This window comes from Prunus persica, chromosome G6 (genome assembly GCF_000346465.2).
Source record: "Prunus persica cultivar Lovell chromosome G6, Prunus_persica_NCBIv2, whole genome shotgun sequence".
Classification (NCBI taxonomy): Eukaryota; Viridiplantae; Streptophyta; class Magnoliopsida; order Rosales; family Rosaceae; genus Prunus; species Prunus persica.
Window position 1 is genome coordinate 2,554,805 of NC_034014.1, and position 27,951 is coordinate 2,582,755.

General features: G+C 36.3%; 5 protein-coding genes across 7 annotated transcripts; 4 read left to right on the forward strand and 1 right to left on the reverse strand.

The window, feature by feature from the left end:
* Positions 503 to 3,102, forward strand: LOC18774925 (ubiquitin-conjugating enzyme E2-17 kDa). The gene is made up of 5 exons (XM_007206030.2): positions 503 to 672; positions 1,400 to 1,491; positions 2,153 to 2,280; positions 2,489 to 2,593; positions 2,697 to 3,102. The coding sequence occupies exons 2-5, from the start codon at positions 1,422 to 1,424 to the stop codon at positions 2,838 to 2,840; spliced, it is 447 nt and encodes a 148-aa protein (XP_007206092.1). The 5' UTR covers positions 503 to 672; positions 1,400 to 1,421; the 3' UTR covers positions 2,841 to 3,102.
* LOC18772941 (phosphatidylinositol/phosphatidylcholine transfer protein SFH13) lies at positions 11,777 to 17,602 on the forward strand. 2 transcript variants are annotated; one of them, XM_020566542.1, is made up of 15 exons: positions 11,777 to 12,282; positions 13,355 to 13,466; positions 13,689 to 13,992; positions 14,109 to 14,208; positions 14,502 to 14,768; positions 14,974 to 15,051; positions 15,129 to 15,233; positions 15,319 to 15,368; positions 15,452 to 15,551; positions 15,656 to 15,754; positions 15,844 to 15,957; positions 16,062 to 16,215; positions 16,386 to 16,777; positions 16,874 to 16,948; positions 17,186 to 17,602. In XM_020566542.1, exons 2-15 carry the CDS (start codon positions 13,460 to 13,462, stop codon positions 17,201 to 17,203), a joined length of 1,863 nt encoding a protein of 620 aa, XP_020422131.1. In that variant the 5' UTR covers positions 11,777 to 12,282; positions 13,355 to 13,459; the 3' UTR covers positions 17,204 to 17,602. The 2 variants fall into 2 exon arrangements, with proteins under 2 accessions (XP_020422131.1, XP_007208038.1); XM_007207976.2 differs by having other exon boundaries at positions 11,786 to 12,282; positions 17,183 to 17,602.
* LOC18775357 (GPI-anchored protein LLG1) lies at positions 18,688 to 20,845 on the forward strand. The gene is made up of 4 exons (XM_007205948.2): positions 18,688 to 18,803; positions 18,912 to 19,140; positions 19,260 to 19,316; positions 20,252 to 20,845. The coding sequence occupies exons 2-4, from the start codon at positions 19,041 to 19,043 to the stop codon at positions 20,614 to 20,616; spliced, it is 522 nt and encodes a 173-aa protein (XP_007206010.1). The 5' UTR covers positions 18,688 to 18,803; positions 18,912 to 19,040; the 3' UTR covers positions 20,617 to 20,845.
* LOC18772134 (pentatricopeptide repeat-containing protein At5g66520) lies at positions 20,951 to 23,121 on the forward strand. The gene has a single exon (XM_007208418.2). It carries the CDS (start codon positions 21,185 to 21,187, stop codon positions 22,796 to 22,798), a length of 1,614 nt encoding a protein of 537 aa, XP_007208480.2. The 5' UTR covers positions 20,951 to 21,184; the 3' UTR covers positions 22,799 to 23,121.
* On the reverse strand, positions 22,972 to 27,916 carry LOC18773096 (actin-related protein 8). Of its 2 annotated transcripts, none has more exons than XM_007205074.2 (12): positions 27,426 to 27,916; positions 26,935 to 27,020; positions 26,584 to 26,654; positions 26,351 to 26,418; positions 25,968 to 26,029; positions 25,718 to 25,809; positions 25,437 to 25,518; positions 24,826 to 24,968; positions 24,261 to 24,409; positions 23,925 to 24,058; positions 23,642 to 23,760; positions 22,972 to 23,427 (listed from the first exon to the last, which is right to left on the reverse strand). In XM_007205074.2, exons 1-12 carry the CDS (start codon positions 27,767 to 27,769, stop codon positions 23,350 to 23,352), a joined length of 1,428 nt encoding a protein of 475 aa, XP_007205136.1. In that variant the 5' UTR covers positions 27,770 to 27,916; the 3' UTR covers positions 22,972 to 23,349. The 2 variants fall into 2 exon arrangements, with proteins under 2 accessions (XP_007205136.1, XP_020421182.1); XM_020565593.1 differs by having other exon boundaries at positions 25,718 to 25,815; positions 27,426 to 27,915.

Sequence of the window (27,951 nt, forward strand, 5' to 3'; positions counted from 1 at the left end):
GTGTACATGAGTATTTCTTTGGTACACACTCTCTTAAATTGTGGGTAGGATCCGATCCACTTTGTCAAATCTTATAATTGTTACATGGTAGGGGCCATACTTGTAAGAGAAAGCAGCTTCCAATCATAAGATGCTTTGGAATATTCGTATGCCACTAACGTTTCCCCAATCCTGAATAGTCTCAACTGGACAACAACCATGAGCCATGTTTGTGGAGAAAGAAAGAAGAAGAAGAAGAATAGTTTTGAGGGCTATGGTTGAGTTGAGCCCACACTTTTGACCTGACCCAAACTATTATTGGGTCTGAGAGTAAAGCCCTTGTAAGTATTTCTATAAATTCTGTGGATATTTTAGCACAAAAAGAAAAGCTATTTAAGAAAAATATATTAGAGGCTTAAAACAAGAAAAATATATTTAATAATGAATAGGAAAAGGTGACAGATAAGAAGGTGCCGAACAGGGAGCTTACGTGGCGGAAATCAAATTCGTGTTTGACATGAAAACGCCCTCACTCACTCTGTCCTCTATATATAAAAGGCCAAACCCAAACCCAAACCCAAACCCACTTCTGCGTGTCTCTCTCGCTGTACGGCTCTCAGTCGGGGAGTTTCTCTCTGTCTCTCGAAGCTCAAGCTCCCAAACCCAAAACGAAAACCCTAACCCGATTCACCGGTGAGCCAAGCCCTACCATCTTCTCTTCGATTCACTAATTTGTTATGCTTTCTTTTCTTCTTTACCGTTTTGATTGTTGATTTGTGGAACAATTATCGGAGCAAATTTAGATTTTTAGGTTCTTAATTTTCGTTTGATTGTTGTGTTTGTTTCGATTTTTTGCTCATTTATTTTTGAAACGATGAATTTTTTTTATAGTTATTTTTATGAATTAATTTAATTAAAGTGATGACTCTCAATAATTAGGCTTTTCGTATCTGAATAGATCGTCACGATGCCTTGGTTAGTTGTGAGTTTATCAATTTTGTAATGCTAAAATTTTCAAGTTTTAGAATTATGAACCCTAGGGTTGGTTCAGTAATAGTACTGAGATGGATAGATAAGGGTTTCGATGTGATATTGTGAGTTTGTGTAATTTAAGAAATCCTCCCGTTTTATTTTTTTAAATTAGGAACCCAATTTGTTTTAGGAGAATGGAGCATCTGTAGTGTTAAAATTTGTATGTATCTGGTGATGGGTGCGTTATTTTGCTCCTTATGCAAGCTATACTTTAGTGTCTCATCTGGATGGTGTAGGCTAATGGGCTTGTACTGTTTAATGAACTTTTCACTTTTCATCACAGAATTGAATTTAACACAGAATTTTCCTGTTTTCTTTTTTTGGTTGAGGAACCTCAGTCAGATGTATAGAGTAATTTGTCTTAACGTTATTGTGTTTGACCTTGCAGCAAACTATTCTAGTATTGCATCATGGCCTCAAAGCGAATCAACAAGGAGTTGAAGGACCTTCAGAAAGACCCACCCGCATCCTGCAGTGCTGGTATTTTTTCTATTCTCTCATAATTTTCAAATCTTTATTTTGTTATGTATATTTTCCAGTCAGTTGGTATCTTGTACATGTGAAGTTCCACATTTACCAGTTATAGTTTCAGTGTTCCATCTTTTCCCAGCTAGAATTTTTGTTGTGTCCTTGCATTTGATTCATGGAGGTTATATGAAGAGAGTGCTCTCATTCATTATTGGCATAGAGAGGACAGCTGATTATATGAAGAGAGTGTTCTCATTCATTATTGTGCATTGCTTGGTATCTTGGGCTGCTGGTTAAATGAGACTTTTAATGCTCTCTCCCTCTTGCCTTAGGTAAATGTGTTTGTTGTGGTATCAAAAAATATTGTCTTCAGCAGTTTATTTTATTGTAAAGTCCTGATAGTTCCTTCGGGAAGGACCCAGTGCGACTGGTTAGTTTAATCAGAGATGTATGCAACTGGTTAGTGTTACCTTGCATTCTTCTGGTTGGGTGGATATATTGGTTGTTTTGAAATATTGTATGTAATTAATTATTTAACCACGTTTTTTTTTTTGGGGTAAGAACTGGGGTTTAATGCAGAAGAGAAAAGAGGCATCAAGGTTTCACTATTGAAGTTTCTTACAAAATATTACTGTTTCAGTGTGGTTTACAATTAAGTTTTCCGTTTTTACAGGTCCTGTTGCTGATGATATGTTCCACTGGCAAGCGACTATTATGGGTCCAGCAGACAGCCCATTTGCTGGAGGTGTTTTTCTTGTATCCATTCACTTCCCACCTGATTACCCTTTCAAGCCACCCAAGGTATAATGGTATTTCCATGAAAAATTTGTTTTGTCGGTGCTCTCCCAATACAACCTAGAGCGTCCAGAACTTTTATCAAGCTGTTTTAGGCTTTTTTATTTTACTGCAGTTGTATTGGTGTAAGTTTTTTTTTTCTTTTTTCTATCTCTCTAATTGTCCTTCGGGGTAATGATGCTCATAACACGCTCACTATTCTTGCATTCAATAGGTTGCCTTCCGGACAAAAGTCTACCATCCGAACATTAATAGCAATGGCAGTATCTGCCTTGACATCCTCAAAGAGCAGTGGAGCCCTGCCCTGACCATTTCCAAGGTAACATACTTGTCTCTTATTTGGATTATTTTGTTCTTTCAGTGTTGTTCCATATTGATACGCATTATTTATCAACTAAATTAAAACGAAATACTTCTTGCAGGTACTTCTCTCCATATGCTCGCTGCTGACAGATCCAAACCCCGATGATCCTCTGGTGCCTGAGATTGCTCACATGTACAAGACTGATAGAGTGAAGTATGAGACAACTGCTCGATCCTGGACTCAGAAGTATGCCATGGGCTAGGGGCTTTTCTTCTGCCTGAGGAGGAGATCTATTATGCTTAAATGTTATTCTAATAGTAAATAAAAATAGATGTAAGAAGTGGAACTGGGTTTAAGGTACTTGTTCTTGTTTGGTCTGCTTATTGTCTCTTTGGTTCTGGAGATGGCCCTATATAGTTGGCCTTCTTTTAGCTGAGACAATGCTATTTCAATAGGTCGGTATAGTAATTGAAAGTTTGGTGGAAAATTTGTCTTTGTTATATGCATTTCTTATTTTGTTTGCATGATGAGTCTCTGCTTTTATCTGATGTTGTATGTGCATGAGAAGGGGTCAAGTGTTTCGTCTGCATTTATTCATTTGAAATTTTGAAGCAATTTCAAATGTTTCAATCCCACGGGAGTTGCTATAATGAGAGGGCTATGTTGAGGGGGTGAGCCTTCCGATAATGACTATGCAATTGATCGGATGACTATTAAGATAGGATTCCTTCATTGTAACGTCTCATTGCAGTCTCTGCAATCTCACGTTCACAAATCTCTGAAACTTCGGGCTACATTTCAACTTGAAGTGCATGTCTCAGATGTAAAAAGGTCGAAAATGGAAAACAATTCTGAGCCAATGCAAGGACATGTAGTTTGGGCCTTAAGATGTCATACGTCATGTCGTGGTTAGATTTAGCCCATTGTCACACCAGACCTTTTTGATTTGGTAGGGTTGAGGCATCTGGGCCTCAACATATTGTCCTTCCTCGTATAATTCTCCACTTCTTTGCCTTTTGTTTTCCTTGTTTTCCTTCCTCAAGAATGGAAAAACAATGTTGGGGGCGTGGTCAAAAGGCTGTGGGCACAGAGCACTTCACCAACCGGACCAAACCAGTGAAATCATATGGAGTTTGTACTGAAATCTAGAGGCCAGGGTGGGCCATTTTGCTGAGGCAATGTTTTGTTGGGTTCACTGTCCTTTTCTATTTGTTCCTTTGCTATCGCATATTTACCGTGTAGGGAAATTCTGTAATGTAAGGTAACGTTAAATGTTATTCACATGATCACCTAATATGTTTCAATTACATTAATCTGGCTTCTTTACAAAGATAAACCCGGGTGGGGATATACAAAAGTTAAGTAATCACAATATGTAAATCTCGTTTTAGTCACATAATATAATTAATTATAAGTTGATATTTTTTGATACTATATTCTAGAAATGTGAAGTATGAACTTTTCCGTTTACACATAATATAACACGTATTTCAATATCATACAATATATTCATGTACGTTGATGTGAGACATGGTCTTATTTGCATATATTACCCTGGTAATTGAAACTCAAAGCCAAACTGTAAACTTTTTAGTTTTTAGTTTTCAGTATCTTGCGCAGCTGTTACATGTTGGCCTCTAATGACAGTGTGAAAACAAATGTCTGCATGAATGGGACCCATGAACACTCATTTACCCTAATTTATGGCATGTTTCTTCCACCACACCTTTGCTTGCTTTTTGCTGTCTCCCTCTCTCGTATCGTATTATTTATCTTTCTTCTCTCCAAGTAAACCAAGCACTGCAAAGGAACATGGGTCTCCATATATATTTTCCAAATGCTGTAAAAGTTTCAGCCAAAAGAAATGGGGGGAGGGGGCAGAAGTGACTTAAGGACAAGGACCCCTTTTTTTGGGTAAAATTTACTATTGGCTCTCAATGGGTCCAAGACAAAACCTAAAGAATGCATGCAGTTTGGCACTTCTGAAATATTTATTCATGCAGTTTGGCTCTTTCCACAGCGCATGAAGTGAAGGCACATGGCTATGATTGCTTGCTTGCTTGCTTTTCTTAAAACTTAAACGAATTCACCAACGGTTGCAAGTTGAGAGCCATCATGTTATAAGGACAATGATAAGGTACTTTATTTACTGCTGACCAAAAAAATATAATTCATTTATCATTTATTATTATCACTTAATATATAACTTGTAATTTAAGTTAATGATCCTCTAAAAGAAATTAGATAGGATTAAATTCGAAGTATTTCACTTTAAATTATTTTTAAACAGTTATTTTTGATAGGGTTTAGGGTTTTGGTGTTTGAAGTAAAGAACATGGCTAGGTATTTATAAATAAAAAAAATTCAGAATTTTTTTTAATTTTAATTTTTTATTATTATTTTAATTAGCAGCTAACGTCATTATGTCACTTGCCTAAACAGCAGCATGAGCTGGATTTGTCTGTGGGTTTGTCCGGATTGGTGGGCCCCACACCTTGTCCGGGATTGCCCTTGTGCGCTAGAACTGTCACGTGGGCCTAGGCCCTCTCCCGCCCAGACTTCCCCTTGTCGCTGAAAATGCTCTTATGTATCATGATATACCTCTATTAATTCTACTTGTATTTTCTATTTCGGGCGCTAACTTCTGCACATACAGCAAGTAAAACAATTTGGTGTATCTTCAAGAAGGAAGGAAATTATTGTTGTTGTTCCTATTGGCATAGTGCACGAGCGATTAACGTTTTCCTTTCTTTCAAAGTGAGAAAAGGCATTTGACCCCAAAAAAAAGGGTGAGAAAATGTTAGGGGTAGTCCCAAAGTTCTTAACCAATGAATGTACATTGACTTGAAAGAAAGTATCTTGTCGTAGCAAAGGCTGTTGGTCAAGATTTTGATGTCGGCGCGTAGGATACTCATCATCTACTATACTCTAATGTACGTGTATTATTTTGAGGTCACACTGTATTCTATATTTAATTAAATTAATTAATTAGTATTATTCTGAGAGAAAAGAAAAGACTAAGGAGAGAGGAGAGCGTGCCAAGCTTTTGTAAAAGAGATGCTTATTTTATATAACATCTTCTCAATTTCCAAGTAAATGCGACTCATCCGTTGCCAAATTGTACTTAGGTTGGGTTTTTTTGTTTTCTTTTCAGTCTTTTAGGAAATTTTTTTAAAATAAGGTAGTACTATTTTCTTTTTATGAACTCACATAATGTTTAGTTAGATTGTTTACCTTATATAAGTTTAGAGAGAGAGAGAGAGAGAGAGAGAGAGAGAGAGAGAGAGAGGTTTGTTTAATATGAAAGATGGCGGGTTAACTTAGAGTCAAACAAAATATTATACAAGTGAAGAAGATTGACCAGAATGTGAGTGTGGGATATAAAATTTAAAAAAAACAAGAAAACCAAAGCAAATGATGAGTATATAATATATATATATAATATCTTAGAATAGAATTAAGATGGAAGATTGAGTGAATGATTAAATAATGAATGAATAGGAAGTGGAAGGAGAAGGGGAATGCCAAACAAATGAAATGATTTTCGTTTCATGAGATGAGCCCACTAAAGATATGGCGAGAACCAGGGGAGCCAAAGGCAGCAGCAGCACAGCAGCCACAAGCATCAACTCTCTCTCTCTCTCTCTCTCTCTCTCTCTCTGAGTACCCAACAGATACAGAGATAGAGATAGATATGAGATATGATTATATCTTTGTGCATGCGGCTGGCTATGTAGGTCACAGCTAGCTACATAGCTATATAGAAAGTGTGGTCTAAAACATAGCAAAAAGCTCGATATGCAGGAGGGCAGGGCGTCAGAAAAACTACAGAGAATCACGGGCTTCCCTTTATTTGCTTTTGATCTTTTTCTTTTGGGTAGCTAAAGATAAAGAAAAGAAGAAAAGAATGTGTTGATTATAAAAACAAAAGAGTTACTAGGGAGTGAGAAACAAGGACGTATCAATCACAAAAAGAAAATTAAGAAAGAGAGAGTGTGATTCTCTCTGCAACGAAATCTTGATGGGAAGAGAGAGAGAGAAGGGGGAGAAAGTATCTATTCATTGTCGATTTCTTTGAGGGTACATTGGAATTTCTGGAGGGTATTTCATTTACGATGCTGACACTCGTTAGGACAAGACAGCCACGCAGTAGAGAGAGAGAGAGAGAGAGAGAGAGAGAGAGAGAGAGGACATGGTACTGGTGAAAGCTTGACTTGGCCTAAAACATGAAGCTAGTAGTAGGGTGCAATGCGTTATGTTATTTATGGGGACTAAGGAGAGAGAGAGAGATTCAAGTAATGAAAGTGACCTATAACTGGCAACACCTTTTATTTCTATTCTTTTTTCTTGAAACTGACCTCTCTCCCTACCGACGCCTACTGAGATGACCAGTGCCAGTACTATACTATGTGGTCTTCAATAGTAGCAACGAATTAACCAGAAACTAGAAAATATCCCCTCCCCATCCATCTTCCATTGGAATTTCAAAAGTACAAACTAGGATTGGATCTAATGGTATTTATCTTTGCTTAGTTAGCGGAGATCTCTTATTCGACTCACGTAGATGATAATGACGATAGTTCGATACTTAGTTGCTTATGACTAATCTTATTATTGTGATGTAGTCTTATTGTGAGTGTATTAGGTTTTTTTTTTTTTTTTTTAATCAAATATTTTAAGAATATTGGATATATCCAGTTTTTTTTTAAAGGGAGATTCAAAGTCAAATGTTGCAATGTGGTGGTAAGTTGTAACAACAAAATAGAGCTAATGGTGGGAACCCTTAGCATATGTAAAGTGGTTAAGCTTTACGAGATTGCAGTAAATGGGATATTCATTGAAATGTCACTTGAACATATACCTTAGTTTCAATTTATTACATAAAAAAAAAATTAAGTGAAATGTCATCTGAATTTTTCAAAATCCATGATTTGTCACCTAACTTTAACATCATCCAATTTTCCAACTATTTTCAAGGGTATTTTAGTCTTTTTATTTTCAAGAATATTTTAAAAATGGAAAAATCATTATAAAAAAATAATGAAAAGACCCTTGAAAATTATAAAAATTATATATCTTTTCACATTTAACCCCTAGCCATTTTTGCATTTAAGCTTTATTTTTTTAATAATAATTTTTTCCATTTTAAAAATATCCTTGAAAATGAAAAGACTAAAATACCTTTGAAAATAAATGGAAAATTGGATGATGTTAAACTCAGGTGACAAATCATGGATTTTGAAAATTTCAGGTGACATTTCACTTAAATTTTTAGTTCATGTGATAAATTGAAACTAAGATATAAGTTCATGTGACATTTCAACAAAATATAATCAGTCAATCTCATCTGTGTGTATAACGTATCGATAAAGATTAGGTATGCCAATCAAAGGTTGGGAGTTTCTTGTAGATAAAATAAGCATGTATATATATTTGGGGACGCCTTTTAGGGTCTCTTATAAAAAATAAAAAACAATGATCCAAACAGTTTATTTTTCAAATCTTTATTCACAGATCATCCTAAAAAAAATCATGCAAATTGAAAATCATTAAGGCATATAATTGGGATCTGGACAAACATGGTACTTCAAGAAAAACTACAATAATAATCATATAATTAAGTGGTTAAATAGTTTTGGATTCAAATGATTTTTTTTTTTCTTTCCAGAGATTATCTTTAATTGAATATCTAAAAACTAGATAGTTCGAATTACTGAAACACAATACGTGGTGGACTCTATAAGAGTGTATAAAAATTATTAGTTCAATATCGTTGATGCATGTACGCCTCACTGTGAAATCTACTTATATTAACATATTGACGGTGGCTCTCGTAGTCAGTAGTTTTTTTAGTAGCTAGAATATGCAAATATACATTACTCTTTTTTTTTGTCCCAATATACTGACTAGTGGGTAATCACAAAGCACTATTAAGTGGAGACTGTTGATATCTAATCCCACAATCCCTAGAGTGACCTCTCGCCAAATATATGCATTTTCTAATCAACTGATCGATCTCAAAAGATTTCGTGTAATGTAATTTCACCAAATGGGCAAATGGCTCAAATTCAAATATGTGCAAATGGATTGTTAAAGGGGAACGGAACACAGATTGCGTAGGGCAGTGGGATTGATAAAGAAAACACAAAACGATTTTGTAAATCACGTTTTGGATTGACTTTGCTGTCTTGTTGCATTTACGTGATGGTTTGCACTCACTATATCCCATATTCAAAATATGAGTGGCCTTTTTTTGATATTGGGTTTTAGTGGCTTGTGAAATGTGATGACTCAATATCCCATGAAGATGACCTAATCGATCTCAATTCTAGATCGATCTTACGTACCCACCAAACAATACGAATAGCTTTTGTCAAGATTAATCTTCTTTTTATATCATGGAAAATGAGAGGTCGGGTTGATGAGACATATCACAATTATGCAACATTCCTCTTTACCAATCATTCGAGTCAAAAATGATTTCTACCTAGAAAACAAAAAACAATAAATCTAGGGTTCGTTTGATAACCATTTCAATCTTAAATGGTAGATGAGATGGGAGAATGGGAGAGAGGAGTAACAAAAGTGAAAATAAAAATAAAAAATTGAAATCTATTTGAAATTGTTTTCATTTTCACTTATGTTACTTCTCTCTCCCATCCTCCCCTCGCATCTTCTCTATCAATCTCACACTCACTCCCATTCTCACTTTCATTTTCCTCTACACTCCAAAACAAAAAACAAAAAACAAAAAACAAAAAAATAAAAAACAAAAAATAAAAAAAATAATTATCAAACAGGCCATAGACAATGATATATGTTTATGCTTGTTTTGGCCTAGCCGATCGACATACCTCACACATTGCATCTATACAACAAGAAACCTTTTTCCCAACTTAGAAAATTTGATAAGTTACCTCTTACACGAGGATTAGTCTTTTAATATTTGCAACCACATTAGTAATTAGTGAAAAACCAAATAAATGTTGTAGACGTAATCCAAATTAGGTGAATTACGTGAATCTCAACAATCAAAAACTTAGCATGCCAATCTTTACATTATATGAGGTTGAATTCAAGTTCTCACTTTTTCTTGTAGAACGTTCAGTAGAATACTCAAAACACAGTCATGCTAGCGCTTCTTGGTGGGATTGAGTTTGCCGTGTCAACTTCTTCCAAGTAAACTCATGGTTACAAAAGGAAGATAATCTCACTCAAATCTTGGTTAGCTTTTATTTTTCCCCATTAATATGGTACCAATATTCCACAACTCTCACTAATTAGGTTTTAGCTTTTTAAAACTATTTTTCTATTTTGGTTTTCACGGACTATGGAACTTGTTTGGTGGGGAGGACTAGACTAGACTATAAAAATGTCACATTTCATGTGCATTGAAAACATAATATGGATACGTTGCCTAACTTGGAGGAAGAATGTGGATTGCTTATAAGACGTTGATGACTAAAACTTATCCCCTCTAATTCCCTTGAAATTAGTGGGATTATGAGGAATAACTTTTAGTCATTAACCTCTTATGGATAGTCCTCCGTCATCATCCTCCAAGTTGTGCATTGATTGCACATGAAATATATGCATTTTGCTAGTCTAGTCTTCCCTAACAAACGAAATCTGAGTGGAAGAAGATGATGACTGTAAACTAACAACTCTGTATCTTTTTTTTTTTTCTTCTTGAAAAGTATATCTACCCTATAGTAATTTTTTTGGGGGTCAAATCTAGCATTTAATAGTATAGTGAATTTGGAAATCTTTTTATTCAAGAGATATTGGAGGGGAATTTGTACACAATAGCTTAAGTGCATGATTAACTTCTCTTAATGTCTTTCTACAAGCCCCTTGCAAGAATTACGAACTTAGCATCATAAGAAACATAAATCAAATTATAGTTAATTGGAAAATAAAATAAAATTGTTGTGGCTAAATTATGCTATTAAATGGTCCATTCAGAGGTTGTCGACATACATGGACACACAAAATTCACCTTCTTAAAATATCCAACACTTTTGGAGTGAACTTTTGTTTTTGTTTTTTTGGAGTGAATTAATTCAAGTGATGGTGGTAGCAAGGCAACACAAGATGCTTGTGATGAGATCATGTCATGAGAGATGACAGGTCTCCATCATCCATCATCCATGGACGATGGTGGGGTTGGGGGCTAACCTAATTAATTTCAAACCCTAGGTGGGCGTTGTAAATTCACTGCAACAATAGTTGTGTGAGTAAATCATGCCAACAGTACGGTGCGTATAGTCACCAAAGAAACAGTAGGGTTTGGTGGCAGTGTCGTCTTTGTTGCTGTTAACCCTAAATTTTTAACCACCATCAACTAACTCTACAGAATTCGAGTGTTCTGGTTCAACATCCTCCCCTCCTACGACTGCTGTTATTTAATAAATGACTATCAAAAACATTAATTATCGGTTTGGAATTTCTGAACCGCACGATTGACTGACAAATCATTGACCCATCACTCATATCAGGAATCAATGATCATGATGAGACCGTACTAACTAATAAGCTGACACTACAAAATTCGTGCCAACAAACAAAACCTACTTTTTTTATTATAATTTTTTTTATAAATATTTTTGGGTTACAGCAAACAAACCTACTATTTTGGTCGTATGGAAAACCGTTTCCTAATTTTAGTTGACCTTTTTTTATGCATCCAATTTCGTTGACTTGGAAATTAGTAACTTCGGCCAGTAAATTAAATTCTCAAATAAAAAAAAACGTACCTTTGTTTAATCCATTTTGACTGTATTTATAGCCCATAAACAAATGGGAGAGTTTTTAGGTCTAAAAACGCGTGAATGAAAAACGCTTTAATTTACTTCATAGTTTATAGTGCGTTTTGCTTCAATGAATGTACATATACCGTTTATGTTTTTTTAATTTCATTTTCTTATCAAGTGGAATGAATGGAACGTAAATTTACCTTAAATGTCTAAAATAATTCATGTCATTGAATAGTAAATTTTTTTTACTCAAGTTTTCTAGACTTTACAGTTCTAATTTAATTCGCAATCGAAAAAATTTACAATTTAATAAAGCAGGTGATTTGATGTAATTCCCCAATATCATAATTAGCTAATAAGTAGCATAGTTTAAATAAAACACTGTATATATAAATATAAATATAAATAAAAAGTAAGAACGAAACGAATCGAACAAGCAAAAGAGCATAACTTTGCTTTATCCGACTCCAATCACCACCGTCAATCCAATTTTGCCGCAACCTCCCCTAAATACAATTAATTAAAAAAATGAAAATGAAAGCAGAAACTCCCACGTATGCAAATCTGAGGGGACAGCGGTGCCAAATAAGCGAATTAAAGGCCATAAATAAATAATAAAAAAAAGAAGAAGAAAATGAATAAAGAGGGAGAAGGAAAATAAAAAGGCAGAGGAGAGAGGACAGCTGGGGAAAGGAGAAGGAGAGAGCTCTCTCTTCCGAATTGTGAATTTTGTTGCTTTTCGTTTCTTTCTGCTAATCTATCCTATTATAAACTCATTCAGCTGTTCCTTAAATTTTCTCGAGAAAATTCCCGATTTTTTATCGGGAAAATCTCCTACCGACTTTCTTTTTTTATCCGTTTATCACTCCGTCTCTGTTTCTGGATAGATTCTCTGCGCCCGAATCGATGACCTAAGCTTCTCGGATGGTGATCCAGCTTTCAATCTAGGTTTTTTTGTTTCCACTTCTCTTAAATTTTCTTTCTTTTTTGGAAATTAGAATATCAATATGTATGTATTTTTGGATTTTGGAGTGTACGTTTGGTTTTGTGGAAAATTTACGTAGAGTTACGATGTGATCCGAACGTGGCTTATCGGCATTGGTGAGATTTAATGCGTTTGGGGGATTTAGGAGCGTTGAGAAGGTGTAAATGCGAGAGCTTGATGGTTCAGATGCTCAAATAGCTTTTAACGGTTTCACTGTTCTCACAAACTCATAAGTTTCAGAGCTCCTGGAATTGAGTTGCTTAATGGGGTTTCCCTTTTCAGTTCTTTCATTAATCACCTGAAGTGAGAGAGATTCCTTTTCGACTGGTTTTCGGAAATCAGGTTGCTTGTTGTGGTTTTTGTTAAAATTAATGGAAACAGAAAAGTGAAATCCGTCAAAGGTGGCAAATTTGGATATGATGAGATTGGGAATCTGCTTGTTCTGAAGATAGAGGAAAATGGGGTGTCTGTAGTTTGGAGAATTTAGCTGCTTCAGATCTATCTACCTTTCTAAGAGTTATGTATTGAATTTTGAAGGGTTTGTTTGGTGAGCCTACAGGCGTTGGAAAGTGACTTTTATTTGCAAGGTTTAATTATTCCTGAAAATGACTCACTAATTAGTGGAACATAGGTTCTTCGGTTCAAGGGAGGCCTAATAGTGATAAGGTTTCATGGGAATGTGAAATTGTGGGGTAGGAATTCACAGGGAAAGTACCAAAATACAATGCAGTTGTTTCCTTTTCTCATTTTTACCAAATGCAGCCAAGACCTGGTGATTTACATTTAGATAGTTATTCAGGTTTATTATTCTGATTTTTTTATATTATTTGGTTCCATGGGGGTTTACTTGTTCTGACCTTGATGGTTTGGAGGACTTGATTTGGTTGTGTGCGCATTTAAATTAGTTAATCATATTTCATCTTCTGTCCTACTAAAGAATGAAGTCAGTCACTTCACTTCTGCTTTAATTCTGTATAATGAAGATATGACTATGTCTTACCTTTGAATCCTAAGTCGTCGCTTATCTTTTTACAGTATATGGGCACATGCATGCTGTAGAGTTTACTGTGGATTTGCTTTCTTGCTCTGAAAAATTGGTGTCAAGCAACTCGGAAGATCTTCCTTCTGCATAGGACTAACATGTCAGGTATGCTTTTGGTCCACAAGCTTGATATATTTTTTTTCTGGTGGAAGAACAATTTTACTCAACACAATGTGTTAGTTCAAGGGAATGTGATGATTGTTTCATTGGAAAATGCAAATTCGAGATAAATTTTGCATAGGAAAAGAATATTTGAAAACAACGGGCTGGGGTATCAGAAAAAGTTCATAGTTATGATCTTTGACTGTGTACATTTGTTCACTTTAGGCCTAGAAGGGCTGGGAGCTTGTGATGAAATTCGAGATAGAAGGTCAGACTTTGAGAATTCTGAAGAGGAGAGACGACGCTCAAGGATTTGCAACCTCAAGAAGAAGGCGATAAATGCTTCAAGCAAGTTTACTCACTCTCTTAAGAAAAGGGGAAAAAGGAAAATCGATTACCGGGTTCCATCAGTTTCCATAGAAGATGTACGTGATGAAAAAGAGGAGAGTGCTGTCCAAGAATTGCGTCAAAGACTCCTTGACATGGACTTGTTGCCAGCGAGGCATGATGACTACCATACTTTGTTGAGGTCAGCCACTGCCTCAATATATCTGTGTTTTGTTAACATTGTGACTAATTATCAGCTGAAAATTCAGATTTACTGCATAGTAAGCTTAATGTTATCTTTTTCCCCATCTCATGTAGATTTTTGAAAGCTAGAGACCTTAACATTGAAAAAACAATCCATTTGTGGGAAGAAATGCTTAAATGGAGAAAAGAATTTGGAACAGACACCATTTTGGAGGTAAGGATGTTAATTTTTGTTACTAATGATGTATCTATTGATGTAATAATAGACTGGATAAGTTTTTGGTGTGCTAGGGAAGAGGAATTGTTCATTAACTCAAATTTAGTTGGAAGCAAAAAGTTAGTTAAACTAATCTAAGACCTTGAAACTGATGGTCAATCTTTGCCCGTTAATTCATTAACATCTGAATTAAAACAGGCCCCGAAATAATGTCGTATATTTACAGTACGAACTTTTAATATACATATATTCCTTTAGTTCTAACACCTTTTCATAATAATCAATTGAAGGATTTCGAATTTGAAGAGCTTGATGAAGTATTGCAATATTACCCTCAAGGGTACCATGGGGTTGATAAAGAAGGCAGACCAGTTTACATAGAAAGGCTAGGAAAAGCTCATCCAAGTAGGCTTATGCAAATCACCAGTATAGAGCGATACTTAAAGTATCATGTCCAAGAATTTGAGAGAGCTCTACAGGAGAAATTCCCTGCTTGTTCAATTGCAGCAAAGAGACAGATCTGTTCAACAACAACCATACTTGATGTACAAGGCTTGGTATGCTAACCTCTTCACTCTAATGCATTTATAAAATAATGTTGCTCTTCTACCAATAATGCATTTCCTTTCAGCATAGAAACCCCATTTTTCTAATTTGATACTCGTAGGATCTTAAAATATTTGTACGAGTTTGGTACTTCCATAGCTGCTATTGTGAATTTGCAGAATTTGAATTAGAAATTTGATGTTATGTGAAATACAGGGCATGAAAAATTTCACAAGGACTGCTGCGAATCTCTTGGGTGCGATGACAAAGATAGACACCAATTACTACCCTGAGGTAGCTGAACTTTGGTTTAAACAATTATATGTTGTTATAAAATGCTGTATGTGATCTAACTGTTTTGCAATATATAGACATTACACCGAATGTACATTGTCAATGCTGGCCCTGGATTTAAGAAGATGCTTTGGCCTGCAGCACAGAAATTTCTTGATGTAAAGACTATTGCAAAGATACAGGTAAAGGATATTGTTCGGGCCTGTGGCATCTAGTTTTCCTTTCTCTTGCAGCCTTGATTTTTGTATTAACTGTCTTAAAATCCAGGTTCTGGAACCCAAATCTTTGTCTAAACTACTGGAAGTCATTGATTCAAGGTATGTTTGCATTATACTATCTGCAATGCTTTCCTTGGCACTTGACAGTTCCCATGATCTCATTGTTACACATCTCCTTTCAGTCAGTTGCCAGACTTCCTGGGCGGATCATGTACATGTTCTGCTGAAGGAGGCTGCCTTAAGTCTAATAAAGGTCCATGGAATGACATAGAGATAATGAAGGTTATTACCTTTCTTTTTTCTTATTGAATTGTATAGTGGTTTTAGGCTCGAATCACTTTATTGAATTGATTCGTGAAGATTAACCTAAGGTCTCTAATTTGTAGCTTCTGCATGCTGCTGAAGCAACATTTGTGAGGGAAATCACCAGAGTGTCTAATGAACAGCAGAAACTTGACTCTTATATTCAAATACGCCCACTGAAGGTTAGTTCAGAATTGTTATTTGTGGTACTTTTTCTTACTGGTTCAGAGAATGATGCATCCATCATTCCATTCTTGTTCTTTTTAACCAGGGCAGAACAAGTGATACATCATTTGTAGAATCGGCGTCAGATAATGATGATCCTTGTTCTTCGCTAGGACGAAGGAGTTCTACGTTTCCTCCTTTGGACGCACTTAATGAAGAAGTGAGTTTCGAGATTTATTTTCTTTGTGATTTGTGTGGTTCCATATATGTAGTGCATACATATGTTGGTGTGTGTTTTGATTAATTTGTTTTATGCACGTGAAGGCATCAGATCCAAATGCTTACTACAGCTGTGATGATAATTTGCCTCTGGTTGAGAAAGCTGTAACAAGTGATCAAGGAGTGGGACATCGTCAGGGTCAGTCACTTAATTATAGCGTGGAAAATGTTTCTCGTGAGGCAACATCAAATTCAGAAGGTAAATACTATTACTAACTTATTTTAATTTAGTTTTGCTAAAAGCTTTATTGTCAACTCTTACAAATGTACAAATTGTTATTATCGCTTACTCGTACTTCAGCTATCAGCTTTTGTTTCCTTGTCAACCTTACCTTTTAGCTTATGTTCTAAATTCATGGATCTTTTCAGGTAGTTCAGTTAACTTTCGGCATAACATTGTTAAGGACCAAATTGAGAGGGGGGACTTCTCTCGTGTGGCAAGAATGCTAATATCTTTCCTGGTCAGAGTAATACCATTTTCTCATATTCTACGATTTGAATTTTGGGGAAGGAAGAACAACATTTATCCATCTAATTTGGTGGAAAGCAACACACATAGCCAGTCACCAACACCAATACCTGAAGCTGTGAATGAAGAAGACTATGTCCTCCCATGTTTACAGCGTCTTCAACAGCTAGAAAAGGTATATGAGGACCTTAACAACAAGCCTGCTGCGATTCCTTTAGAGAAGGAGCGAATGTTGATGGACTCTTTGGACAGGATAAAGTCTGTTGAACATGATCTTGAGCAAACAAAAAGAGTATGCTATGTAACTGTGACTACTTTTAGTCATTTGATTATTGAACTCTTAATAGCATAGATAACAATAATTTTCACTTGAATGTTATTGTTACAGGTACTGCATTCTGCAGTGGTAAAGCAACTAGAGATTGCTAAGTTGCTGGATAATCTGCAGGAATCTAAATTTCGTGTAAGTCTCTTGGCAAAAACTGCGGTAACTTGGAACATCATTAATTCTTCTATGGGGAATTTTGTTCATCGTAATCTGATCAATATGAACATATGATATAGTCACAGTGGTCTAGCAATAGATAAGTAGTGAAAGAAGCGTTTTCTAATCATAGCGCTTAAAACCTGATGTTCATATTATAAATTATAGTTATGTTGAGCTGAATCTGACATTGGGGATGCTTTTTTGATGCAGCAGAAGAGACCGTTTTGTTGAACAGGTAACGACTCATAGTAGAACAAGCTACATGCGTGGATCTATGTTAAAGAAGTATGATAATATACACACTCGGAAGAGGCAGAAGGATAGATTTTCTCCTCCCTCCCAACCCCTTTTTTTTTCCTTCTTTTTTGAAATTTCCTGTCTATCAAGCTACATGGGCTGTAACCTTTTTGATGCTTTGAAACAGAACAGTGCAGAGATGAACCCAAAAAAAAAAAAAAAATAAAGGAAAAGAAAAAGAATGAATGAAATCTTGTATAATTCGGCATCACTTGTTTTCGTTTTGGAGAAAAAAAAAAATGCAAGGTCTTCTACTCTTCATAGATCAGATCCATTGCCATGTATGTAAAGATAATTTCAATATTCACTCAGAGATGAACTAATTATATTTCAGAGTAAGAGCCCCACTGGGTTGATCTCTAGCATAAGAAATACTGAAATGCCAACAGAGTTTCCTTTCCACCATGTTAGTTGATACTTGAATTGGCATGCAAGTTGCCCAAACTCAGGAAGAGAAAAAAAAAAAAAAAAAAAGCCTCTTAACTTGTCTACCAATTGATGCACTCGTGATGACAAAAAGACCCTCCAAGTCCAAAGGGTTGTCTTGAAAGGCTAGGTTTATGAAAAAGGTAACGTGCGACTGTTCTGTGGAAATGCAAATCCTAATGTGTTAGGAGTTCTCAAAGATTTATATCAGCCATGGCTTCAATTTAAAGACAACAAGAAGAAAAGTTATACTTCTAAACACTTGAAATAAGGGAATTTGATAGGATTATTGCATCAAATACTTTTGGTAAAGCTCCAGCAATTGAAATAATTGAAAATATGATCTCTATAGTTATATATTGAACATCATCTACTTGCTTCTTTACCTGTAAGGAGATACTCCTCTTACATGCGAATAACACTTTGATACATATGTAAATACAATTCATCAAAAACACAAAATGAAAAACTTCTGCACATGTGTCACACTACTATTAATAGAAATATAAAACCTAATAAGAAAGTAAGTATTTTCCTTCATCAAGCCTAGTAATATTAGGCACCAACTATGGTGGACCACATTATTCCATTAACGTAAATAATTAATCATATTTGTTTTGTGGTGAGTGGTGACAGCAAGATCTGGTTGGAAAAGGTTGAGCTAACGCGCAATTCCATTAAGATAAAATAAAAGCATGTTGGTCATTTTCGGAAGAAACGTGACATCCAAAACCACCAATTGTGGGAAGCTAATTATCATTTGAATTGTACATTACCTCTGAACCAAGTGTTAAAAAAACAATTTTTAATGGTTCAATCAATGTGTATAGACTGTAACTATAAAATTATGAAGTTGGTAAATAAAATTTCAAATAATAATTATTTTTGAATAAGGTAAATTGAGCTTATCTATCTTACTCTTAAGCATGAACTAATTAGTCCACAATTTAGAGATCTGACAAGAAAAATAATAATATTAAAGAAAGACAATAATACCCACTGCCCCAATATAACCAAAATTAAAAATCAAATGGGAGGAGGAAAAAAGAAACCAGTTTCCGCGTAGCCTGCTGTACTCCATTTTCAATCAAGCCCGACTGTTTCTAAGGTAAGTTGCTACTAGCTACTTCAACTTGCTAGCAAACTTGCAAAAATTAAAAATAAGAAAAAACAGAAAGATTTAAGCTTTTTATCCTCTTTTTTTTTTCCTTTCCAGAAGAAGAAATAGTGAACAAATAAAAGAAAGAGAAACAGAAGGTGGAGGAAAAACTCTCTTTAGTCAACAAAGAGAGATCTTTGATCTCTAACTTGGCTTCTCTTTGTTCTCTCCAAGAACCCAGAAAGCATGGTGTTGAATCAAAGCTTTTGCTTCAGCTTTGCAATTATCTTCTTCTTCCTTTTGATGGGTTTTCCTGCGTCTTCTTCTTCTCCTACTTTCATTTCAGGTGTTGCTCAATTTAACAGATAATTTCTATATATGTAGTGCCATACCATTACATTCAATACAAGTAAGCTCAGATTCGACAAAGCTCTAAACTTTTGTTTCTTCTGTCTGTAACCACAGATGGTATCTTTGAATCTCAGGCTTCAATCGGCCGGAACCTACTGCAGGCCAAGAAAGGTTTCATTTCCTTCACACCCTTCTCTGAATTTTTTTTCCTTTGTTTGTCATGAATTTTAACTCTAGAAATTGAATTGTGGTGCCACAAGGTACGAAAACTGCTGTTTTCTAGTTTTAGACAATGCTCATTTGATGGCCTTTTCTAGCTTCAATTTTATTATTTGGACGATGAAAGCAGATTGCAGTTTGCATCTATATGCTGCTTGTGTGCTAAATGATCTGTTATTGGAGGCTGATGGATTGGCCTTAATTAGGATAATTCACTAGTAATCAAGTAATTATCTTTTCTGTTATTTCAGTGACTAAATTGGGGAGTCTTTCACAGAATGGTATATATTTGCAAATGGTTGATGGTTTATCGTGTCTTCTTAAGTTCTCATATGCCAAAGTTTCCTTTTAATTCGCATAGATATAAGGAAGAGAAAAATCGAGGTGCTTGAGATTGGGCTTTAATTTGAAGCCAAGCTGATATTCTGCAACTTGATTATGCTGTGTATTGTCTCTCAGCTTGCATCCTTTTGTACCACTGGATTGCCCAAATTCTGCAAGATGATTGAAAAATGGGTTGCTATTTGATGCCCCTCTCTACTTTTTCCATTGATTTGGAAATTATAGGTAGAAGAAGCTTATATATTGTTTGTTTGAGAGATCGAGAATGTTAGAAGCATGTTTAGGATTATAAATGAAACAGCAAAGAAAGAAAATACAAAACAAGAACATGATTCAATTAGGCAAAATATTGTTTTTCAACCAGATTGCATTACTTTGAAGCTTATTTTTGAATAAGAACTTGGAAGCTTATATGTCACACTGAGGCTCTTTTTTGGTTCTGGGTTGCATAGAACCTTAATCCTCTTGAGAGCTTATTTTTCTGTTTATAGATCTTAATAGAAGGTAACTAAGTCTTGTGAAATATTGTCTCCTGTTATCTGCAGGCTGTCCGGTGAACTTTGAGTTTTTGAACTACACTGTTATCACAAGCCGATGCAAAGGACCACAGTACCCTGCTGCCCAGTGTTGTGATGCATTCAAGGAATTGGCTTGTCCTTATACAGATGTGCTGAATGACTTGACAAATGAATGTGCTTCAATTATGTTCAGCTACATTAACCTCTATGGAAACTACCCACCGGGGCTTTTTGCCAATGAGTGCCATGAAGGGAAGGAAGGTCTTCTATGCCCTGCATTACCACCATCAGCGTCGGCTGACGATGTAAATGGTGTTCATACCACATGCAATCGATCTCCATTGCTAATGCTCACAGCTGGTTTCGTAGTATTGTTATTCAGGTTATTATGAATGTCAAGACCATTTTCAGCCATTTAGTATATTTAGACTTGTGAGGAAGTTACAATTTTTTCATTCATCGGGTTTTCATCCATGTTTTACCCACAAGTGCTAGAGCTAATACCGTTGTAATAAGATACTTTCCATTTATTTCAATGCATCATTTTGTGGTGGCATTTGGTATTTGTAATATTTAAACGTCCGTTTGTGCAATACATTGGCAGCTATACACTTCAAAATCTCTCGTTTTCAAGAGTTCCGCTACGTGGTTTTTAAACGCGTCGAAATATCTAATTGCAAACTCATCATGGTTTCCAAATGTGTCAAATGAGCTGGAGTGTGTAATGTGGGGACCAAGTGCAATTATCTTCATATCATCTGTAGCTTGGACTTTTGTTTCTGTGGCTCTAAATAATTGATGCCAGTGCAGACCAAAATATAAAATTTGAGGAGAATCATCTAATTTTCTCCCCCAGCCGGCCAAAGTATAACAATTTGGAGGGTTCACAGTGAGGTGTACAAGGCCTTTAACTTCTACGAAACTCTTGAGGTTCATCTCCAACAACAATTAGCAATTTATATGGCAATCATTGCTGCTCTTGCTCCTCCGTCTCTTGCCAATCAGAACAAGTTACCATCCTTCTCTTCGAAAATCCCGGTTAGAATGCCAACCACTCTGGTTTTTCTTCGAATGTGTAGCAACTTCTTGGAAGTAAGACAAGTACATGCTCAATTAGTTGTATCAGGACTGCTTGACCGCCCTCCAAATGCAGGGAGGCTTCTTCAGTCCTATGTTACAGTGTCACAAATTTACCATGCCTCATCAGTTTTCGATAGAATATCTTGTCCTGATGTATTTGCCTACAATAACATGATCAGAGGATTGATACTGGGTAAGTGCCCAAATAATTCTTTGTTGCTGTATAATAAACTTGTACTAGATGGCTTAAAACCAGACAGTTACACTTATGCCTTTGTTCTTAAAGCATGTTCCCAACTGAGTGCAATCTTTGAAGGTAGACAAGTGCATTGCCGGATAGTTAAGGCCGGCACAGCAATGGATACACACGTTCATAGCTCACTAATACACATGTACTCGAGTTCAACGGACAGTTTGGTCTGTGCAGAACAAGTTCTTGCAGGCTTCCCTGAAGAGAACACGATTGCGAAGAACTCGTTGATTTCAGGGTACCTCAGTCAGGGTGAAGTAGAGAAGGCTAGAGAAATGTTTGATAACATGGTACAAAAGGATGACGCATCTTGGAGCGCAATGATAGCAGGGTACACAAAGAATGGTATGTCTGCAGAAGCATTAGGCCTCTTTCAGAAGATGATGACGATTTCCGAAGTTTCTCCAAATGAGGCAACCCTTGTGAGCTCATTGTCTGCCTGTGCTCATTTGGGAGCTTTAGACCAAGGAAAATGGATACATGCATATGCTGATAAAATTGGGGCTAAGATTAGTGTCACTCTTGGTACTGCTCTCATAGACATGTATGCCAAATGTGGCAGCATTGAACATGGCTATGAAGTCTTTAAGAAGATGCCACAAAAAGATTTAGTTGCTTGGGGGGTTATTATTTCTGGTTTTGCCATACACGGGCAAGCTGAAAAGTGCTTTGAACTGTTTGATGACATGGTTGCTAATGGAACTTATCCGAATGAGATAATTTTTGTGGCTATTTTATCTGCTTGCTCCCATGCCGGCTATGTTGAAATGGGATATCAGTACTTTTATCAAATGGTGCATGAGTATGGGATAAGACCATCCATTGAACATTATGGATGCATGGTGGACCTTCTTGGCCGTGCCGGGCGGCTGGCTGAGGCGGAAGAACTTATCATGTCACTGCCAGAAAAGCCCAATTCGGTTATATGGGGTGCGTTACTTGGTGCCTGTAGGATGCACAATGACCTGAGGAGAGGGAACCTTGCTTTCAAGCACTTGACTGAACTTGAGCCAATGTCTGGCGACAGATATAAACTTGCAGGGCTTATGTTCGCTAAGGCTGGGGAAAAGGAAACTGCAACTAAAATTACGAAGCTCATCAGAGAAAATAACTTGGAGACAACTCGTGGACTGAGCTTCATTGAAATTGATGGTGTGGTCCATGACTTTGAAGCAGGGACTATTAATCATAGCAAGTACAATGAAATCTACAAGATGTGGGGGGAAGGGTTAATAGATTTTTAGACATAGATGCAATTGAAGTTATAACTCCATTATAGCATACATTTTCGATGCGGGAGAGGCCATAGATTCTTCACATCTTATTATTTTAAAGACGTTGATGCCATGCAATTAAGTCCAATTTTGGTACTTAATATGAGGTTGTACACATCAATGTCTCCTGTGCTCTCTAAGTCGGAAAATTGCAAAATTGAGGAAAATGGAAAAAAAATTCCACTTATAGACATACAAATACTCGACACAATTATACGCTCGGTAAAGCCTCGTGATACATACAGTTCGTTCGGCACGGCAGAGAAGCTCGCCGTATTCGTAATTTATTGAAATTACATAATAGAATACTTATTCTATAGCAGGCTCCGACATAAATAACTAATATACAATGAGAAAACCTTTCAAATTTCACAGCCTGTTCATCAAAAGAGCCTCTCTGTGCTTTGTCTCTCTGTTTTCTGTGGGAAGTAATAAGAAAATAACCTTGGAGTCCCACCATAACCTCTTCATATCTTGTATAGGCCACGGCAGTGCTCAAATAAATAATCCAGAGTAATTATTCACCACATAAGCTTGGCTTTAGACTTCTGCCGGAACTGCTTCCTTGTCATGCACCAAGGACCGGGGAAGGTGCTCACCTGTATTAACACCAGGTAATTATATATTTTAAACACCACCTTGAAACTTGCAACTCCACAAGTCACATGGAGAAATCCAGATATCTAATAATGTTTATAGCCAACTGAATCTATGATGGATTTCTTTTAAAGATATTTTGCAATGGATATGTGCAGTTTTGCCTGTTCGAATTGTACATCCAAACACAGGTTTTGTGATAGTGACAACACTTACGTTGCTGATCAGCTTGGCCCCAAACCATGCAGTATCTGCACCATATGGAGGGGGAATGACTGTGATTCCTTTAGATACAGATGGAGGGAGAAGTCCATGTAATTCCTTCTCTAACCTTCCTGTAAAAAAAAATGTTGAAAGAAAAAGGTAATGATTCGTATTCTTACAAGTAATTTGCAACATTTTTTCACATCTCTATTGCCACTAGATTAGTAAGCTGCCCATTTCAGATTGGGTTTTTTCTTTTGTCACAAAAGATAGAGTGCCTGTAATTGAATGATACCTGCAAGTCCAGGTAAACATGCACTCCCTCCTGACAAGACTACAGTCTTGAACCAAGCATCATCATCTGTTAGTTCTGCAGAATGACAATGGTCCATACAAAGAGCAACAGCCTGGTGCAAACCCATAGTACGCCTATACCAAAAATGATATTAAAATTTAAATACAGCTTCCCTCTGAAGTTCTGCATTCTGAATAAACTAAATGGTAATGTTGGATAGAAACCATGCTTGATGATTTTATGTGATGAATGCAACAGAATCTACAAAATGGGGAGAGGAAGAAGGGGAGGGAAAAATAGAAAGCAATTAATCTGAAACTTTCTAACAGTACTTACACTCCTGCAAGCCGTGGCTGGAATAAGATTTCTCCTGTTTGAAACCTCTCTTTTGAAAGAGTAAACCAACCTTCTCCAGTGGCTTCAAATGACGCTTGTGTATTTTTAGATAGCTCAGCTTCATAATCAGCAGCAACATAACATAAGTTCTGAGTGTTATTCAACCAACAGAACATTAGCCAAATTCAATAGTCTTTATAATGAATTTAAGAAACACTAAAACATGAAATTGAAAAATTCTTTCTTTCTTGATTTATCACAATAATGAACACACTTCTTTCTTAACTTTGCACATTCCAGTCCTTGACCCAGTAAAGCATGGGGCGAATTGAACTTCTTCACCCATAATATTCACCTTACTTTCTAACTTTCCACTTGTCATTACACCAATAAGTTTCCATATACAACTATGACATCAGAAGAAAGAACAAAAAATAGAACCAGAAATTGTCCTTTATAAAGAACTGTTGAATGCTACTGATAGCAGTAACAGTCACTGACAGTATTCTATGAGGATAAATATCCAATAACCACAGCCTGCACCATGAAAGGATAGCCAATATACCTCTTTCAGAGTCCGAACAGTGTACAGTGATTCAAAACCAATATTGTTCTGCTGCATCAGCTCCCTAAGGAATCCTGTAAGCTTTAATGCTCCCAATCCCATAACTTCCACGCCCACCTTGCGCATTACTTTACCATTTAAAACTGTGAAGACAATAGTAAAACATAAGTACAAAGTTCCAAAAGTCCCAAGAACCAAAAATGGAAAAAAAGAAACAAGAAAAAAAAAACATAGCATCACCAGAGACAAGGATAAAAGAAACTATTGGAACTGAAAAGTTCAGTGGATGGTGTCGAAAAGTTTCAGTGGAAGAATTTTTCTAGAGATATCTAAAGAACTAAAAGCAAACAAGCATGCCTAGAACTACAAGTCACACAATACCAGATTGCCAGCTAAAAATGAGAAGTAAACCGACATTTCAAAAAACTAATTCAAAAGGGTAAACAATATTATGTCATGCATAGCTGTGAAGAAAAAAAATTATATACAATTGCAAAAGAGACACTATCCACGTTCCCCAAGAAAACATTAACATGGACAGGGATCTGTTTTCCATTAGTTAATATTTCTGAAATCGCTAGGAAAATGAAATGAAAATTAAAATAGCTTACTTGGAACAATAGAAGTGACCTGGAAACCAATGTTTACAACAATCCCTGAGGTCCTTCTTGCTGCGAATAAAGCTAAAGTTGCCTACAGTTTTAAAAGCAGACAGTGAATCTGGATCAAGAACTCAATTAACCCATCTATACATTGAAACAATGCAGTTCCAGACCACATAGAAAAACTTTGCATGAATGCAATCCATCTTAGTTATGCTTTATTTCCTTGCTTCCCTATGGTTTTTAGACAACAGATTATATTACTATGGAGGGGAAGGGGAAGAGTCTACCTGATTAATGGCACAAACAGCAGGGACATTTATGTCAAAGAGTACTTTATATATGGCTTCTTTGAGTTGTCGTCTTGATGCTTTGGCAGATTCTGTATCTAGAACAAAAGGAAAAGGAAAGGGAAAAAAAAGCACACAAAATGGATAAAAGTATACCTTGCGAAGGATAACAAGACAATGACTGTAACACAGAATTAATGCGACCAATGCAAGATATAACTCTAGGGGCACGTAATAGATAGCAACTCACCGTCATAATGGCAGATGGGTATAGACAGAACCACTGGCTGTGAAGATGGTTTCACCTGCATCCTAAAGAGAAACACAATCACACATCAGCTATACCTGATATTAAAGATTCGAAGGCATCGATAGTTTGAAGGGTCGAACTGCCATGCCACATGATAATTAATGTAGTGCATAAGTTCTGTTTCTTCCATACTTTTTCAACTTGAAATTTTAGTGGAAAATTATTTTAAATGTGCTCACTTGTATTTTAGTTATTGAACATGTAGCTTAAATTAAACATTTATGCCATTAACTGAAAGAAAGAGAATCGCATCGAGACAAACAGCCATAGTTTTTTACTAGGACAAAATAGTAATGAAAATTTAAAATGATAGAAAGGCACACCTGCTGTAAATAGTTACAAAGAAGTGGCGGAGTCTAGAGTACATTGGAGACTCAACGTTACCAAACTCCTGCAAATCAGATCACTTCAGAACAGACATTGCAACAAAGTCCAAATTATGAAACTAACAATGCAGGAGAGCTTCAAACATAACTAACAAGCATGTGGGATTTAACCCATTTATGGGAATTGTATGCAAAAGAAATTCTAACTGTGAGCTAAAACAAACACTCACCAAAAAGGTTGCTGACCGCCCAGATGGGCAAGCATATTTACTCCAGCCAAACTTGCAATAGCCAGAGCCCCCTTCCCAAGAAATGTAAAGAGAAAATGAGGGAATGGTTAAGCAAGATAAACTCAAAGGTTGTTAACAAAATTGAAATCTTATATCTGAGTATATCCTTCTGGAAGGTAGATAAAAATTATTCTAAAACATTCAATAGCTCTTGGTTTACATGCTTCCTAACAAAGCACAAAAGAAAAGAATATATGATTTCAAGAAGAATGGGAATAATAAAAGAAAAAAGATGTAAGCATTCTCAAGAATAATAAATTGTAAATGAGTAAGGAGGTTAAAGACACTCACCATCAATGATAACAGAACCAGGAACTTGCTCTCGTTGGCCATAAATAGCCATGAAGGACAACTGGGGCATCTGACTCCAGAATGGTCTGCAATAGAAATTCCATTTTGATGTGTCAGAGCATCACTCTTTAACCACAATTCAATGCATCAAAGAAAAATTAAGGTTTCCTCAGTAAGGCAGTTGATGAGGCTTTTCTCCAAGTTACGAACATCCACTATCACATAGACAAAATACACCAACCAATTGAAATCCAATGTACAAGTCTAACATTCTCTATGTCTGGTTACTTGAAAATTAGACCTTTATGCCGAAAATAAAAACTCTCTTAGGAAAATCCCAATATTTACTACCAATTACACCAATTTGAATTAGATTTCTTCTATTTTCTGCATAACACAGACTGTAGAATTGAATGCTGAAATGGGTTTGGTAGCTGAGCTGCTAGAATTAAAAAAGTGTGGAAAGTCAGCTGAGTTGAATTTTAACATACTGAAGTGGGTAACCGGATCTCAAATGGGTTTCAGAGAAAAGAAAGGAATCCCAGTGAGGCTCTTCCTGCTTCTTCTGATTCTGTAGAAAGAAAATCCACAGCTCATTGTCTGAGACCAGACACCTCCAGGCTTTGCACACAGCGCTCAATTTCGCTGCTTCCTTGGGCCCCACCAGTCTCACGATTTGCATCAGTAGGTCTGTCGGTACCCGATCGAAGGCCCCCAAACAGGCCGTCGAGGACGTCGCCAAAGATGACGATGACGATGACGATGACGTTGACTCCGTGTTCGAGCCCTTGCGGCTCGACACCGACTCCCACACTTTTCTGATCAAAGTCGTCATAATCTCTCTACCTCGGACTGATTCTCTGTTCCTTTTCAATGGTCGTTTGGAAGAATTTTATCGGGAAAATGTGGCGAGAAAATTCCATGGTCGTTCCATGGAAACAAAAGGGAGCTGGGTGTTGTCTCTGTCTGACTCGAGGTTGGTAATTGGTAGTGCCGTGGAAAAGGAAGGAAGAAATT